The sequence below is a fragment of the Myotis daubentonii genome, chromosome 8 (assembly GCF_963259705.1).
Source record: "Myotis daubentonii chromosome 8, mMyoDau2.1, whole genome shotgun sequence".
Lineage (NCBI taxonomy): Eukaryota > Metazoa > Chordata > Mammalia > Chiroptera > Vespertilionidae > Myotis > Myotis daubentonii.
This window is the reverse complement of record NC_081847.1, coordinates 13,754,150-13,769,859: the sequence shown is the minus strand read 5'-3', so window position 1 is coordinate 13,769,859 and position 15,710 is coordinate 13,754,150. Positions and strand designations below refer to the sequence as shown.

Genomic DNA, 15,710 nt, shown 5'->3' with positions numbered 1-15,710 from the left:
CCTGCAGCCCAGTGTGCCTCAGAGCCAGGCTGTCCTTATCTGGACGGGCCTTTCCAGATTGGCTGCTGCAGGCTCCAGCGGGACAGCGTCTGCCCAACCAAACGGTGCAGAGCTGAGCCTGGAATTCTGGGGCCAAGAAGCAGGCACGTCCACGGTTCAGACAAACCAGGGGCTGCTTCCTGGGCCTGAGTGAAGCTGTGCTCCCTCCTCCTGCCAGCTCGGCCGGTTCGTCGGCACCATCCCTGTGGTCCCGCTGCCATGGACCACGTGTGGTTCACTTGGTGGTGCGGTTAGTTGCTTAGAGCGTCTAACGTGTTTTAACGGCTGTTTGCTGCCCCGCCCCCCAGTTATTTGGGGCTGGCTCCTGTGCTTCTTTAGAACAGACCCCGGGGGAGGCCCAGTCCAGGGCCTGAGGCCTGAGGGCGGGGCCCCTACCTTCTCCTCCAGCTCTTAGACTTGCTGTGGCAGTGTGTCTGCTATTATATTTGCCATACCATTGCCTGTGGGGTGGGCCTCATGGGGGCCAAGATGCCCGTGTCTCTTTATACTGACTCCTGGCTTGACCTTGAAGAGGGCTGGGCTCTGGCCTTGCCGGCCTTGAGTGCTGCCATTGGGTTAGGAAAGTATCAGCTCACAGGTGAGCTGAGGACGTGGGAACAGGGATGCCAAGGCAGGTGGGACAGAGGAGGCGCAGGGAACCCACTCCTGGGAGAAGCTGCAGGGCTCAAACTGTGAACAGCACAGAGTAACCGTGAATGGGAGGAAGTACCCTCACCTCCCCACTCCACATTTTCTAGTCTTCTGGGTTCTAAGGCGTCCAGATTCCTCTTGAAGTGACCTGATGAGACTTACAGACTTTTTAATAAGACAGAAGTGGTATTGGGGTGAAAGGGAGCGATCACACCAACAGGCCAGGACCAGGGACCCCACGAGGCTTTGTCTGGGTTCTGGTTCCTGGAAGGTTTCAGAACGAAATGTCCTTTGCCACCTGCAATGTTTCTTCCAAGGGTCCCCTCTTGGGACCTCTGCCTCAGGCTGCCCTGGGTCAAGAAAGGGAGCCCTTATAGGGAGGGTGGGCAGTGCCCAGCCTTGGCCACTTGCAAGGGTGCCTCAGGGCTCTGGCTCGTCCTGGAGTGAGTGCCAGTTTCAGGGCAGGATGAGAGAGTAGGGTGTTTCTTGTAGATCCGTGGTTCACGCTGAGTAGTTGGTGGCTGACATGCCTTCTTGTGCTACCCCCTGGCAGTGATCCCCGCTGCTGACCTATCCCAGCAGATCTCCACCGCGGGCACTGAGGCCTCAGGAACGGGCAACATGAAGTTCATGCTCAACGGGGCCCTCACCATCGGCACCATGGACGGTGCCAACGTGGAGATGGCTGAGGAAGCCGGGGCCGAGAACCTCTTCATCTTTGGCCTTCGGGTGGAAGACGTCCAGGCCCTGGACCAGAAAGGGTATGTGTGTCCCTCCCCATGCCATCAAGGGTGTGGCATCATCCTGGGCCCTGCCCAGAGCCCCAGGGAGGGCCGTGAAGGGGCTCAGGCCAGGCCTCTGCTTGGCAGGGTGCATGCCCACCCAGGGGGTGGGGAGTGGCTGTGGGCACTCTGGCCTTGTCTGCGCACGTCCAGCTTGGGCAGGAGCTGGTTGCTCTGTGCTTCTCCACGGCTCAGTCAGAGCGAACCAGACTAAGTGTTAAGGAGGGAGAGAGACAGAGAGAAACATCAACGTGACACACATCGATTGCTTGCATCCTGCGTGCGCCCCGGCCAAGGATCAAGCTGCAACTGGTACTTGCCCTTGACTGGAATTGAACCCGGAACCCTTCAGTCCTCGGGCTGACCCTCTATCCACTGAGCCAAACTGGCTAAGACCAGACCAAGTGTTTCAAAGGGTGGAAGGCCCTGGTCTCTGTCGGGAGAGCCCCCGGGGACAGGGCTCTGAATACTCTTGACCGATTTGGGATTTGGCCCACTGCTGAGATGCCCTGGCCTAATTTTGTAAAATAATCCAGTGGCCTAGGAATGGTTTTAGAGTTTCAGAAAAGTTGCAAGGACCGTACAGCGTGCCATGTACACTTCCACTTTTACCTGTTGTTCGTATATCAATTAGTGTGGAACACTGTCAAAATGAATTAACCAGTAATGGTATGATGTTATTTTTTAAAGTCCATCCTTTATCTCACCATTTCCCCATGAATGGCCTGTCCTTTAACGTCCCAGGATCCCATCCAGAGCATTCTTCTCATCTGTGACAGCTTCTCAGCCTTTCCTTGTTTTCCATGACCTTGGATGCTCTAGGAGTCCTGGCCCAGCCTAATTCTGAGCAATAATGAACAAGAAAAGACAGTGTTGCCCAATTGCCTAAAAGCTCCCTGGGGAGTTGGTGAGGCCTCAGGCACCAGCCAGGTAAAAACCCAAGTCACCTAAAAAGTCAGAACTTGGTCCTTGTCAGCCTGAGAGTTCACACCTTACATGCCCTTCTCGACGCCCCGCATTCAGACTCTTTCTGTCCCATCTCTGAGTACTAGGATTACACCTCTGTCAGATGCCTCCTGTTCTGACTTCCTGATGGCCACAGGCCTGTCTCCTGCAGGGTGGGACTAGGGAGGTGAGAGGCACAGGGGGAGGGTGTTGGGGGGAGGGTGGGGATGCAGAGTTACAACTTTTAGCAGCCCTCTCCTGTGGGGTTACGATCGAGCCATGTGCACTATTGTACGTCCCTGAGGACAGCGATTCTGTAAACAGTGACAGGAGCAGGTGGGACTGAGTTAGCACTCACAGCACATCACCATCTCTCCAGGGCCCAGTAGCCCTTGGACCCTCTGCCTCAGGGTCAAGGTGGAGCCTGGGGCAGTCCTAGGTCAGGGAGGGGTGTGCCCGTTGCCTGCCGCAAGGCTGGCCTGCAGACACTGGCTGGCAGCTGATTCCACCCGCTCCTCACAGGTACAATGCCCAAGAGTACTACGACCGTCTGCCCGAGCTGAGGCAGGCCGTGGATCAGATCAGGGATGGCTTCTTCTCCCCCCAGGAGCCAGACTGTTTCAAGGACATCGTCAACATGCTGCTGTACCACGACAGGTGGGACTGGCCTCCCCGTAGTCCTTACGTTCCCATTCCCGTGGTGGGCTGAAAACTGCAGTGTGGGGGTGAACCCTGGCTTTGGTGAGGCTTATACCCCCTCGCTCCTTCCCAACTGTGGCCCATGGGCAGGGCCTCAGGCCCTCACCTTGAGAAGTTCCCCTACCCCAAGGCTAGAGCTTGCAGTGGCCTCTGGCCGCGCTTGGTGTGCTGTGGACGCCCTGGTGGTGGGAACTGCCAGCTGCACGGTCCAGCCCCGGCCCCCAGCACCAGCTGATCATCTGGATGTGACAGACAGTGGCAGGAGGGGATGTGTGGGCGGGACTCCTCAGGTGGTCGGGTGGGTCTAAGGATGCAGCAAGCGTGGGCCCATGGTGACACAAAGTCATTAAAGTGGAATTAACCTGTGGCATAAACTGCAGTGTAGTTAGTGCTTTATTACAATGCAGTTGACACACAGTTAACTCAGCTTCGGGTAACCTGCCACAGATTGGCAGTACCATTTGCCATCATGACAGTTCTTTGCTCCAACCTATTGGTGAAAGTGGAGTCTGGCAAATGCTGAGAATTGCTGCCTATTCCACTTTTAGCTGCTTTGGGGTTGGTTTTGTTTGTTTCATTTCAGTGACTGCTGTCAGCTGGCTTCAGCCAGACCAGATCATAACCACACAGGCTGTGATCAAGGAAAGACTTTTATTTTTATTTTTTTTTAATATATTCTATTGATTTTTTACAGAGAGGGAGAGGGATGAGAGTTAGAAACATCGATCAGCTGCCTCCTGCATACTCCCCATTGGGTATGTGCCCGCAACCAAGGTATATGCCCTTGACCGGAATCGAACCTGGGGCCCTTGAGTCTGCAGGCCGACGCTCTATCCACTGAGCCAAACTGGTTGGGGCAAGGAAAGACTTTTAACGGTTCTGTTTCTGACTCAATTATAAACAGAAATGCATTTCTGAATTCACAAATCCTGCATTTTTGGGTCTGTATCACCTGTTCCTGGCCCAGTTAGACCTGAGAACTGACTGCTACATAGAGCCCGTCTCCCGCCATCCTGTGCCCTTCCCCGTGGGAGGTGAAAGGGAAGAAACCGCTCAGGTGTGCAGCTCTCACCTACGTGCGTTATAAACACCAATTTCTTTAAAGGAACATTGGCTTAAAATAAGGTTTTTCAAGAATAGTGTCCCCAGGACAGCAGTGTTGCTCACAGAGCAGCCCCTCCAGCCAGGTGGGCTCTAGAGCATGAGGCACAGACGGTTTCCTGATCTCCTGTCTCCTGTTTCAGGTTCAAGGTGTTTGCAGATTATGAAGCATATTTGGCTTGCCAGGCCCAGGTGGACCAGCTGTACCAGGTAAGGTTCTCAGACCCCCGAGTTGGTAGGGGTGGCACTGGTGGGGGAGCCTCGGGGCGCATCTGCATCCTGCTGCCTAGGATGCTCCTGGGAGGTCACAGTTCAGCCTGTGGCCCCGAGCAGGCACCCCTCCCACTCAGGCCATCTTAGCTGTCCCTCTGTTCGTATCTGCCACGCTGGAGCCTTTTGACTCCTTGGGGTCAGGCTGCCACCCACCTGGTTCGTTTCCCCTACAGAGGGGGCGGAGATGGGCTGTTCCCTAGTCTGATCACCCCACGTGAGGAGTGGGTGCTCAGCCCAAGAGGAAGGACGGGTCTGGTGGGCGGTGCACACAGACAGCATGTCTAAAATGAGTGTGAACACTTGCTTGGAAAGATAAAAGCTTCCATCAGTAGAGCGAGGGACTTGCAGCTGTGAGGAGCAGTTTCTGAGGCAGGGACGTAGGAGCCAGCTTCCCACTTGATGGAAAAAGACAAGAAGACCCGCTTCCCAGGTCTGTGTGAAGCGTGTGCCTGGCCCCCATAGCAGCCCCATGGGCCAGGTGTGTCCACCCTGGTGTGGCCCGTAAAGGAGTCCCCGCAGGATCTCATGGTGGGAAGGCCCAGGCCCTAAGCTGGGGAAGTGGAGGAGGATGTGTCTAGGTGCCTGCTTCCCTCCCTTTTCTGGGATTTTGTGGGTGTCCCACCTGTGCACCTCTCAGAGGATGGCAGTGCGAGGGGACTGCAGCATTTTGGTTCAGTGAGTTTATTTCCCTGAATTGTTTAGCAGGTTCTTAGATGAGGCCTCGGATTTGTACATCTGATTTGTTGCCAGTCTCTGCCCCTGCCATTAGGAAACTGTTGTCTGTGCCTACACAGCTCCTGCAAAAGAACAGGATGGGGCCTGGAATATGGAGTGACGGGCAGGGCTCTGGGAGGAACCTTTGCTTCCCTTAAACTGGGCTGCAAGGAAAGTGGCCCTTTCAGGGAGGCCCCTCCGGGTGTGGCTGCAGTCTGGGGGCAGCTACCAGGCTCTGGCCAGAAGACCACCTGGCCATCTCCCTGGGGAACTGGATCCGCCTGGTAGCAAATACTCACCTGGTAGTATTTGTTTTTGTTGTGTGGGCTGTGGAGCATTTTATCTAGTCATTCGGTAGCTTTTCTGGTAGCTGGGGCCCCTCTCCAGTGAGCTATGATGGCCATTTTCTCCTCGTCCATCACACGGCCCAGCGCGAGCCAAGACTCACCTGGAAACATCCTGAAGTCCTGGAAGCACAGGCGCTCTTGTGCCCGAGGTTACTCAGTCCTCCTTCTCTCTGCAGAACCCCAAGGAGTGGACCAAGAAGGTCATCAGGAACATTGCCTGCTCGGGCAAGTTCTCCAGTGACCGGACCATCACGGAGTATGCCCGGGACATCTGGGGTGTGGAGCCCTCTGACCTACAGATCCCGACCCCCCATGTCCCCAAGGACTAGGAGCTGGCACAGTGGGGACCAGTGGGGTTTTGTTTTCTTGTTGACTCCGCACCTCATGCCATTTTCCCAGCTGTCCCTGTTTTCTTCAGTGCTGTGTTTCAGGGAAGGGCTTGGGGGAATGGATAGACGGAAGGGAAGGTGCTAAAAGTGAGATGCTGCCTGGTTTCTCGCAGGGAAGCAGAGCTCATAGCACTGCCCAGTTGGCCCCACAGCTTCAGCCCATCTGCCCCCTTGGCCCTCCCACCCCACAGACATGGGTGAAGCCACCTAGCGGGCTCCTCTGAGACCTTGCACACCTTGCTGTGAGCTTGTGTTCAGTTTGGAGCCTCTAGATTCTGGGGTCTGGCAAGCAGCAATGGTGAAACCTGGAGAAGTGTTTCTGCACGACCTGGGCTGGCCGACAGCGGAACCAGCTCTGCCTCCCGGTCAGGCTGGGAGGGTCCAGCTCCCAGGCATCTTTACAGCTGCCCTGTGGGTGCTCCGGCCGGGGCTTCCAGATGGATCAGATAAAGGGGCCTCGGGATGACTGTGGGTGACATTGGGGAGGACACCGTGTCCAGCATCTAGGGGGCCTTGATTGGGATAAGGCTGGCTGATGCAGTTAGCTTGGTTCTGCTTTTTCCAAAAAAATTTAAGTTCACAAGGAAATGAAACTAGCTGAAGCCTTTCCTTGGTTAGTAACTAAAAACTGTACTTTTGAAATTTCATGTCAGGGAAGGCAGTTCTGGGATGTTTCTGTCCGGCTGTGGGGGCCTGGGGCAGGGCTGCTGCCCCTGCTGAGGGAGGCTGCATGCCCAGCCCCTGCTGCAGATCTGCACCCTGCCTGTCCTGGAGAGTGCACTTCCTCTCTCCTTTGCCACCAGTGCCACAAGCTGGTCTGGAAAAGGACCAACTGTGTCCAGAGGGCAGCCCACTTTCCACTCTGCCCAGATAGCAGGCTGGTGCCAGGACAGGCAGGTGAGCACCTCAGCCGCCCAGAGAAAGCCAGGAGCAGGTGGCACCCTTCACTGCGGGTTGTTGGCAACTTTGGATGGAAGCGCCCTTCCCGAGGCTCTGCCTCCTTGCATGCTGGGCCTGGGCATCACAGGCTCTGCCCTCATCCTGGGTCCTGACTGCTCGCAGAACCAGGCCATGGAGGACTTGCTCAAGTCCACACTTCATCAGAGCCCCTGGGGCCTGTGGTCATACCCCCAACACCCTCCATTGCCCTGTCCCTTAGGGGCTGTATGCGACCATCACTGTGCCACTTGCTGTTATTGCCTCGTGTGAGAAACTGATTAAAACTTCCTGCCCACACTTGGTTGGCCTGGCCTCAGTATTTCACTCGGGGTCAGCTTGGGGCAGGCTTCAGTCCTCCCTCCTAAAGAGGAGATGGGCTAAATTATGGCCATTGTCCTGGGACTGAAGACAGAAAGTTCTCTCATCCCAGCTGATGTGAGACTTGGAGCTGGGTATGCCTAAACTGCCAGCTCTTCCAAGAACTGCGAAATCTGGTCACTTGGTAAACTGTCCTCTGGGCATTGGCTTTTTGTGCGGAATTGTATTGGCTTCTTTTGCACCTGTCTTCTGCCACCCACCCTGGCAGGTAGAATGCCCAAAAATATTTTCTCCAAAATTGTATACTAGCTGCAAGTTGAATAAAAAACCAGGGGGGGGGGGGTGTGAACTTGGGGCTCAGTGTTACCCAAAGACCCTGAGAAGTATGGGGGACCCTTGCTGGGGGCAGTGGTGTTGAGCCTCTCCTGGAGGTGGGGATGTGCCCTGGGAATGCACACTCCCATCCTTGGCCTGTGGCTCCCAGAACACACATGTGTAACTGCAGTTTATAGCTATGCATATCGACATCTTTTTTTTTAAGGATTGGTCCTGACCATACATTGACTTTGTAACCCAGGGTCAGGGCTTACCCACAGTTTAAGCTTAGTGGCTCGGACCAAGGTAATAAGCTAAGAAGCCATAAAATAGGGTCCTTTGGACCTGACCGAGGTGATGGCCAGCAGCCGCCCACTCACGGCTCCTTTTTCTGTGCTTCCTCATCTTCAGTCGGCCTGTCAGGCACCTATAAAAACACTAACAGCTTGTATTTTTACTTTATATCCTATCTCATTCCCCTTAGAAAAGGATCTGAGGCCTTTCACATAGACAAAAGGTAAACCAAACAAAAACATTAAGAACCCAGGCAAGACAGGCAGGTCTCAGATAATATGGGCAGATCACACCCACTTCCTTGGCTGAGAACTTGACTTTGAGTCCCAGGGACAAAGCCAGAAGAGCACTCCAGCCTCATGAAAGGGCTGCAGCCCAGGGGCACGTGGTGGTTAGTGGTTCTCGGAGCCTCTGACGCAGAGCAGTTACACAGAAAGATGCTACTGGACCAGGCCCAGGTGTCCCAACTCTCACCTGGGACAACGGTGCCTTACAGGCAGTGCTCACACCTGGAAAAAACATGGACTTCAGGACAAGAAATGTCTGTTCACGTTTCAATCCCAGTTTAAGAAAAGTGTGCATTTCCCAGATGTGAGAAGCGCCATGGGACGTTCTAAAGTGTCCCAGAAAGGGGGTGTCACCTGCTTTGGCCTCTGGGCCCCCAGCAAACCTCAGATGCTAACACTGGCCCTAATGCCTTGGAGGACAGGCAGGCAGGTGAGAATTTCTGACCTGCTGAGACTGCTCAGTTCCAGAGCCTAGGACCAAGGGGAGGAGAGCCAGCCATCAGGAGAGGCTGTGTCCCAGGTGGGCTTCCCTACACTGAACTGGGACACACCTGAGGGGGCAGCTCAAGGCCCCATTCTTACTAAGTTCTCTAAGAGGTCACCAGTGCCAGGGGAGAGGAGAAGCTGGTTTGACAAAAAGCCAAACAAGACAAGAACCACCATCAATTGAGTGACGATGGCGCTGGTCATAGGCCAGACTCAAGTCCCTGCACTCCAGCAGCTGCCCTGTCATTAGGGGTTCATCTAGGGTCCATGGAGAAACCCCAATGCCCATCCTCCGACATGGCCATGTCCAGTAAGCTTGCTAAGCATGAGGTTGAAAGGGTCACCTATGCAGGCCTATATTTTAGGAAAATACCATCTGCCACATCTGGAGAAGGCCCCTCCCTGGAAGGGCCTTGCCCACAGGCACCCCTCCACCCATGTGGCCAGGCTCTTTGAGTGGCCTGGAGTGGGGGCAGGTTCTGGGTGGGGCTAGAGGTGGAACTGAGAAGGCAAGACAGACCACCACCAGGTTTTATTAAATAAATGCTCAGTCCAGGGCCAGGTTAGGTGGGCAGAAAGAGGAGGAAATGCAGATCACAGGCACCTCTGTGAGTGGTGGGACCCGCCTAGGGAGGCAGGGACATCAAAGAAGGCAAGCGGGGTATGTAGGGCAAGAGGGATGATGGAACCATTAGAGTCTGTTCCGCATGTGCTGGGAAGGGACAGGGCCCAAGGATCCCACATTCTTGTGGGTGGTGCTGGAAAGCTCAGTGTGGTCCCAAGACCTCAGACCTCCTGCCCCGTTCTCCATGCCCAGCTCAGAAGTGTGGGACTGACCGGCCGGTGGCTGGCCTGCTGTGTTACTCTTTCCAAGAGCTCAGGTTGCGTGGCAGCAAGAAGGAGAGAGGGCCACATGCCTGCCACTCACATTTTCCACAAAAATCCATGCTTCTGGCCACCAGTCTGCCAGAGCCTCTTCTGCCTGTCCTAGCTGGCATCCAAGTCCTCTCTCCAGGTGCACCGCAGACGCTGGCACCCGGTCTCCGGGGTGCTGGGTTGGTCAGAGGAATGGGGAGGAGGGCAGAGGTCTTCATGCTCCTTCAGGCAGTGAGCTCAGTGCTGGAGCTCAGGTTCCGACTTCCCCAGGAATTCCCTAGGCCAGAGGACAACGGTCAGCCGAACCCGAGATCCCGCCTCCCCCCGTCCTCACAGCCCATCTAAAGAGCAGAAGCCTGGAGAACAGGCAGGGCACCAGTGGCATCACAGTCAGTGACACGCGAGAAGAGAGCCTAGCTTCTGAGCTCTTCTTAAACTTCAGAGCTATACTCTGGTCTAAGTTTTCTGTAATGATAGGGAAAAATTACCACCTCAGAGCAAATCATTACTCTTTCAGCTCATTGGTCCCTCTCAACAACCCAGGTCCATGTGGCAAGGAATGGCAAACTGAGACAGAAACGTAGCTTTGCCTCTGGAACTCTCAAGGCAGCCAGAGAACTCACATGGGAAGTACAGTTACACACGGGATGAAACCCGCTGACGGCTGATTTGGGTGCCCCTAGGCTCAGAAGCCCAGGAAGGTGAACTCACAGCCAGGAACACAGCCTTACTCCGAGAGGCAGCTGGGGACAAACATATTTTTGAGGAACTGGTCCAGGCCAGAGCATCTGTGTGCTGTGTATGTGGGGGCAGGACCTGTCGGGTACGTGGGAAGAGACCAAGGCCTCGGGTGTGTGTGGGGATGGGTGGGGGATAGCGCCTGTACATGGATGTCTTGTGCTAGACGCACCCGTGTGGGGTGTCTGTGTGGGTCTGCACAACCTGTACCCGGGGAGATCATGGGAATAGTCCAGGAGGGAGGGGCGATAAACACTCAGCTCCTCTCCGTGGAAATAAAAGGCTCATCAGTCCTCCCACTGAGGCAGCGTTGGTGGGTGAGCCACTGTGTCTGGCCTGCACTGGCACCACCCAGGACAACATCCCTGGAGAGAAGAGAATCTCTCACCTCAGTATCCGAGGAAGCTCAGGGCTCTTGTAGATGTATTTGTGCCTGTAGCCGAGGTCTGAGTGAAAGGGCATAAACTGAACTTTGAAGTCTCGGAAGCTGCGAGACAGTGCAGCGACGTTGTAGAGCTGAGGAGGGAGAAACAGGTCAGTGCACAGAGCTGGCGGCCCCGCAGTGACCTGCCTGGTGGCCTTCCTTTCAACAGAGGCCCGTCAGAGGCGGCTGCCTCTGCAGAGCAGCCCACGGCCCCGCAAACAGCCCAGGAGCCTGCCATGGCCAGGGCCAGGGTGCTGGCAGAGCCCAGCCCAGGTGCAGCCCCTCGGCCTGCAATTTAAAAACCTACCTGTCCCCACACCTGTTTCTCAGACTGCCCCTTCCTTAGATGAGGTGCATGAGGCCAGCACCATGTGCTATGATGATGTGGTGTAAGAGCTGGGAGCAGCACTGAGGGCTCAGCCCTGGGGGCTGGGATGGGTCAGGTACCTCAGACTTTGCTGTGTGCCGGGTCAAGGCCAGTCAACAAGCCCTCTCAGGTTCTGTCCTGGCTCAGCCCCTCCCTCCTCCTACCGCCAGGACAGCCAGACTGTGGGCCCAAACTCACCTTACCTCGGACCTGTTCACCCCCTCTAGGCTGCCCCTGCCCCTCTTTCTCACCATGGCCAGGCAATGCTGTCTCCTACCTCACGCTCACCTACAAATTAATCCCGCTTCGTGGCAGCAAAGGCAAAGCAAATTCAGCAAAAGTACACGCGGAGGCCCCGAGACTACATGGTACTCCTCCAGCATCGCTCCAATCCCAGAGCAGGAGAACAAATGAGAGAGTCTATGTCAGGGGTGGGCAAACTTTTTGACTCGAGGGCCACAATGGGTTCTTAAACTGGACCGGAGGGCCAGAACAAAAGCATGGATGGAGTGTTTGTGTGAACTAATATAAATTCAAAGTAAACATCATTACATAAAAGGGTACGGTCTTTTATTTCAATAGTTTTATTCATTTCAAACAGGCTGTATCTGGCCTGCGGGCCGTAGTTTGCCCACGGCTGGTCTATGTCAACATTACTGACTGGGACTCCTGCGTTGGGGCTGGAGGAGCCTTGTCATCAAGGGGTCCTATCCTCCAGCCAGTAAATGGCAAGCCCTCCCGGCTGGGTCCCCTGTAGTCAAGTCTCTGTCAGGCCAGGACCCTGTACTGGGACCTAGGAAACATTTGTGGACAGCATGAGCTGTCTAGCCTGACTCTCACCCTGCCAGCAGCAGGCCCCTCTCGTACATCTGCCTGTGCCCAGTCCAGCTTGAACGTGGGCCTGAAAGATGTCTCCTGCACCAGGGGCTGCATGGACACCCACCTTTCTGCCAAGATGGAAGGGCACGACCGGATCATCCTCCGCGTGCAGGATGAGCAGAGAGCAGGAGATGTGCTTCACACTGTGGGGGGGAGAAAGGACTAGACCAAGATCTCAGGAAGATGGCTGGGGTCTCCTGGCACCCTGGCCCCACCTTTGGCAGGGACCTAGGTTTAGGGAGTATTTCATCATGGTGTTTAACAGCTCTACTTCTGCTGGGCTTCTTTTTACTAAAGAACTAAAAGCTGATTTCTCAGATGTTTCTATCAACATCTATTCTAGGTATCCATCAAATCTGGAGATCAATTTATTCACCAAATCTGGCCTCTGCATAGTTTCTGAAAATTGAACATTATTTTTGCCAGTAGACATATTTTTTAAAAGTTACAAAAACAGTATTTACAAACTGAGTATTTTAGGGGGGCCAAGAAACTTATGGCAAATGAATGTTACTAGGCATCTGGTGGTGTCTATACCCTCTAATTTATCTTTGGCGTAAATAACATGAGGTCACTCTTGAATGTTTACAAGTAAATTAACATTTGCAATAGGTTCACTTACTTCAACCCCTTTAGCAAACCACATATCAGGCTGAGTGTCTCTTGGCTGCCTCACAGAGGTCTCATGGTGAGCTGGTGGACACAGCACCCACCTGGTCTTAGTGCTTCCATACTGATCACTGATCTGGGGGCTCCGTGAGGGCAGTGCTGGTGGGCAAGCCTGGCACCTGGCAGAACCTGGGACAGGGGGCTCGTCATCCCAGAAATGCCCAGCCCATCCACTCTGACCTCATTCCACTGCCAGGGTGGAGCGAATCAAACTTTGAACTATCCGCTTTTTAGATTTTCACTGTGGATTCGATTTCCAGTCAGGGCACATACCCAGGTTTCGGATTCAATCTCAGATTGGGGAGCATGGGGAAGCAACTGATCGATATTTCTCTTTCTCCCCCCTCTTCCTTTCTCTAAAAGCAATCAATCAACTAATCAATCAAATAAAATACCCACATAGAAAGCCAAGGTCAAGGGTTCAGACAGTGGGCACTGAGTGCCCAGGGGACATCCCTGCTCTACCTGCTATGAAAGAGACCTAGCTCACGTGCTTCACCTTGCCAAGTAATTGGCAACAGACCTGCCCACCAAGAGGGGGCTCCTGAATTCCAGTGGGTGAGGGCTGGGCCACGTGGGGGTGAAGTGCTTGCTGGACCCCACAGCTGCCACTACTCAGCTGGGGGGCAAGGCCTAAGGCGGCTTGCAGGGGAGAGCAGCACTCATTGCTGCTGTTGTTTAGAAAAAGTCCAGTTCAGATAATTCTTAAGTTCCAAAAGAACAACTGTATTTACAAACAGGTATTTTGCTTATAATTTTTGCTCAAATTTTAGTTCTATTTTTAGAACCAAAAAATATAATTGAGGGGAAAATATGCTATTTTTCAACATTCTGTTTCAAAATGTAGATTTTTAGATATTAACTGAATATTTAGATAAGAATTTTTTCCTTTCTTTTAAAAAAAAATTCAGATGAAATAAAAGATATAAAAAAGACCATGTTAACAGAATATGAACGTTGTTCAGAGAATGAACCCTTAACTAGAACATTTATTTTTGATTTACCTAATAGAAAACATAGCCAACATCAATCAAATGGCTGAGGAAAAATCAGTTTTTGAGTAACAGTTACTATTACTGCTTTAACGCCTATTCAGGATTTGGTTTTGCCAAACTATTTCCACATACAAACCATGCAGACTCTGCTTTCACAAAGCTTTCGTTCTGCAGTTTTCCCAGACTCCTCTTTCTCTCAGGTGCAACTCTCTACCTGCTTTCCCTCTATAAAGAGAGGTTAGAGAAGAACCAAAGGCTTCAGAATTCCATCCTATTTGGTTAATGTGACTGAACAGGCTTATCCTGGAGGTTCTCAGTGTTTTTCTAAGTGAAGAATTAGATGCTCTACCACAGTACTCACTTTTCATCATTTGCAAATTTAATTCCACTGTTTGTAATGGGATCGAGGAAGAACCAGTCAAACCCAGGGAAGAATCGATACACCTGAGGAAGACATGGACACAATGTGCAGAAGAGTCAATTAAACGGCCAGTGTGGCCAAAACCGGTTTGGCTCAGTGGATGGAGCGTCGGCTCGGGGACTGAGGGGTCCCAGGTTCGGTTCCGGTCGGGGGCATGTGCCTGGGTTGTGGGCACATCCCCAGTGGGAGATGTGCAGGAGGCAGCTGATCGGTGTTTCTCTCTCACCGATGTTTCTGACTCTCTGTCTCTCTCCCTTCCTCTCTGTAAAAAATCAATAAAATAAAATAAAAATAAAAAAAAACGGCCAGTGTGGCTCAGCTGAATGGAGTGTCGTCCCGTACACCAAAAGGAAATGGATTCCATTTCCAGTCAGGGCACATACCCAGGTTTCGGATTCAATCCCAGACTGGGGAGCATGGGGAAGCAACTGATCGATATTTCTCTTTCTCCCCCCTCTTCTTCTCTCTAAAAGCAATCAATCAACTAATCAATCAAATAAAATACCCACATGGAAAGCCAAGGTCAAGGGTTCAGACAGTGGGCACTGAATGCCCAGGGGACATCCCTGCTTCCTAGTATACTGACCTGCAGCTCTACCAGGGCTCTACTGGGGCACCCCTGCCCCTCTGTGCCCTGACCACAGATTCCCTGCTCAAGAGGACCCCAGACTTGCTGCCGCAAAAGCTATCTGCAAATGGGGCTCCTACACCTCAGAGCAGCAGCCTAGAGACCAGACATCCCACAGACATCAGGGCTACCACCTCAAGAAAAATGGGGGTCCATACAACTTGGGAGAAAAGCAACGAACATCAAATAAGCAAGACTAAAGGGGAATCTTGGTCAGCAACAGAGCACTGTGAGGTCAGATGGTAGGCTGACACAGAAAACACAGCCAGTTAGGAAGCAGTGGGATGGAAAAGGATGGAAAGGCCACAGAGGGAGTCCCTCTAGGACACACGTTACCCCGAAATCCAATGGTGAGAGCCTGGCTGCTCAGCACTGTCTGTGGGGATGGAGAGTGAAGGCACTCACCAGCTCACCCCTGAGGAAACAGCTGGGGTAACAGCACCCAGCCTGGGCTGAGCCTCATGGGGAACAAGCCCAGTAGGCAAACCAGGCCACGGGGCAAGGCTTCCTGAGGGTCCTGCCACTCTAAACAACCCAGCCGTGAACCCGTCCTACCTGGCTGCCAAGTTATAAACTTCCTGGGCAGCTCTGGATTCAGGCGAGTGCCCAGAACTAAACAAAGATTCATTCTGAATAAATCTGCCTTCATTAGAATATTTAAATAATTTTTATGATTATTGTTTTTATACTTATTTACTATAGTCACATCACAGTTATTATTTTAATAATGAAAATAAGTCCATTTTAAATAAGATCTGTACTTGCCACTGAGAACGGATGGCTCTTGGCTTCTTCGCGGATATTAGTGAATGGAGATTCCAATATAAGGGCATCTGGAGGCGTCTCTAAATTATTGGTAAAATAAACAGGAAACTGTGAGATAGGCAAGAAGCCCAGACAAAACACAAGCTCCATGGCCCCATGAGGGTCCATGGGAGGGCTGGCCCCCCAGAAAAGACAGTGGAAGCTGGGGTGCCAACCTGGACAGCTGCACCCTCTCAGGCCCTCCCACATGATTGGCATGAGGGACCCTCAGGTGGCCTTGGGTCACTCCTGAGAACCACATCTGCTAAAGCTGCTTATTTGGAGCCTGGTCCCTGGTGAGGCTGCACCAGCTGCTCAGGAATCCCTGGG

The 15,710-nt window shown here is 53.2% G+C and overlaps 2 protein-coding genes across 3 annotated transcripts in view; one reads left to right on the top strand and one right to left on the bottom strand.

Moving 5' to 3' along the window:
* PYGB (glycogen phosphorylase B) overlaps positions 1–7,176 on the top strand; it is a 41,216-nt gene extending 34,040 nt beyond the window's left edge. The window contains exons 17-20 of the mRNA XM_059705377.1: positions 1,244–1,451; positions 2,940–3,074; positions 4,361–4,427; positions 5,728–7,176. Coding sequence (XP_059561360.1) covers positions 1,244–1,451; positions 2,940–3,074; positions 4,361–4,427; positions 5,728–5,880 — 563 coding nt within the window. The 3' untranslated portion in view covers positions 5,881–7,176. The remainder of the gene's footprint in view (positions 1–1,243; positions 1,452–2,939; positions 3,075–4,360; positions 4,428–5,727) is intronic.
* Positions 7,177–9,096: 1,920 nt separating this feature from the next.
* ABHD12 (abhydrolase domain containing 12, lysophospholipase) overlaps positions 9,097–15,710 on the bottom strand; it is a 59,142-nt gene continuing 52,528 nt past the window's right edge. For both annotated transcript variants that reach the window (XM_059705380.1, XM_059705381.1), the window contains exons 9-13: positions 15,342–15,421; positions 13,889–13,971; positions 11,928–12,006; positions 10,582–10,709; positions 9,097–9,732 (exon numbers count right to left, since the gene is read on the bottom strand). In XM_059705380.1, the coding sequence (XP_059561363.1) occupies positions 9,693–9,732; positions 10,582–10,709; positions 11,928–12,006; positions 13,889–13,971; positions 15,342–15,421 (410 nt within the window). In that variant the 3' untranslated portion in view covers positions 9,097–9,692. The remainder of the gene's footprint in view (positions 9,733–10,581; positions 10,710–11,927; positions 12,007–13,888; positions 13,972–15,341; positions 15,422–15,710) is intronic.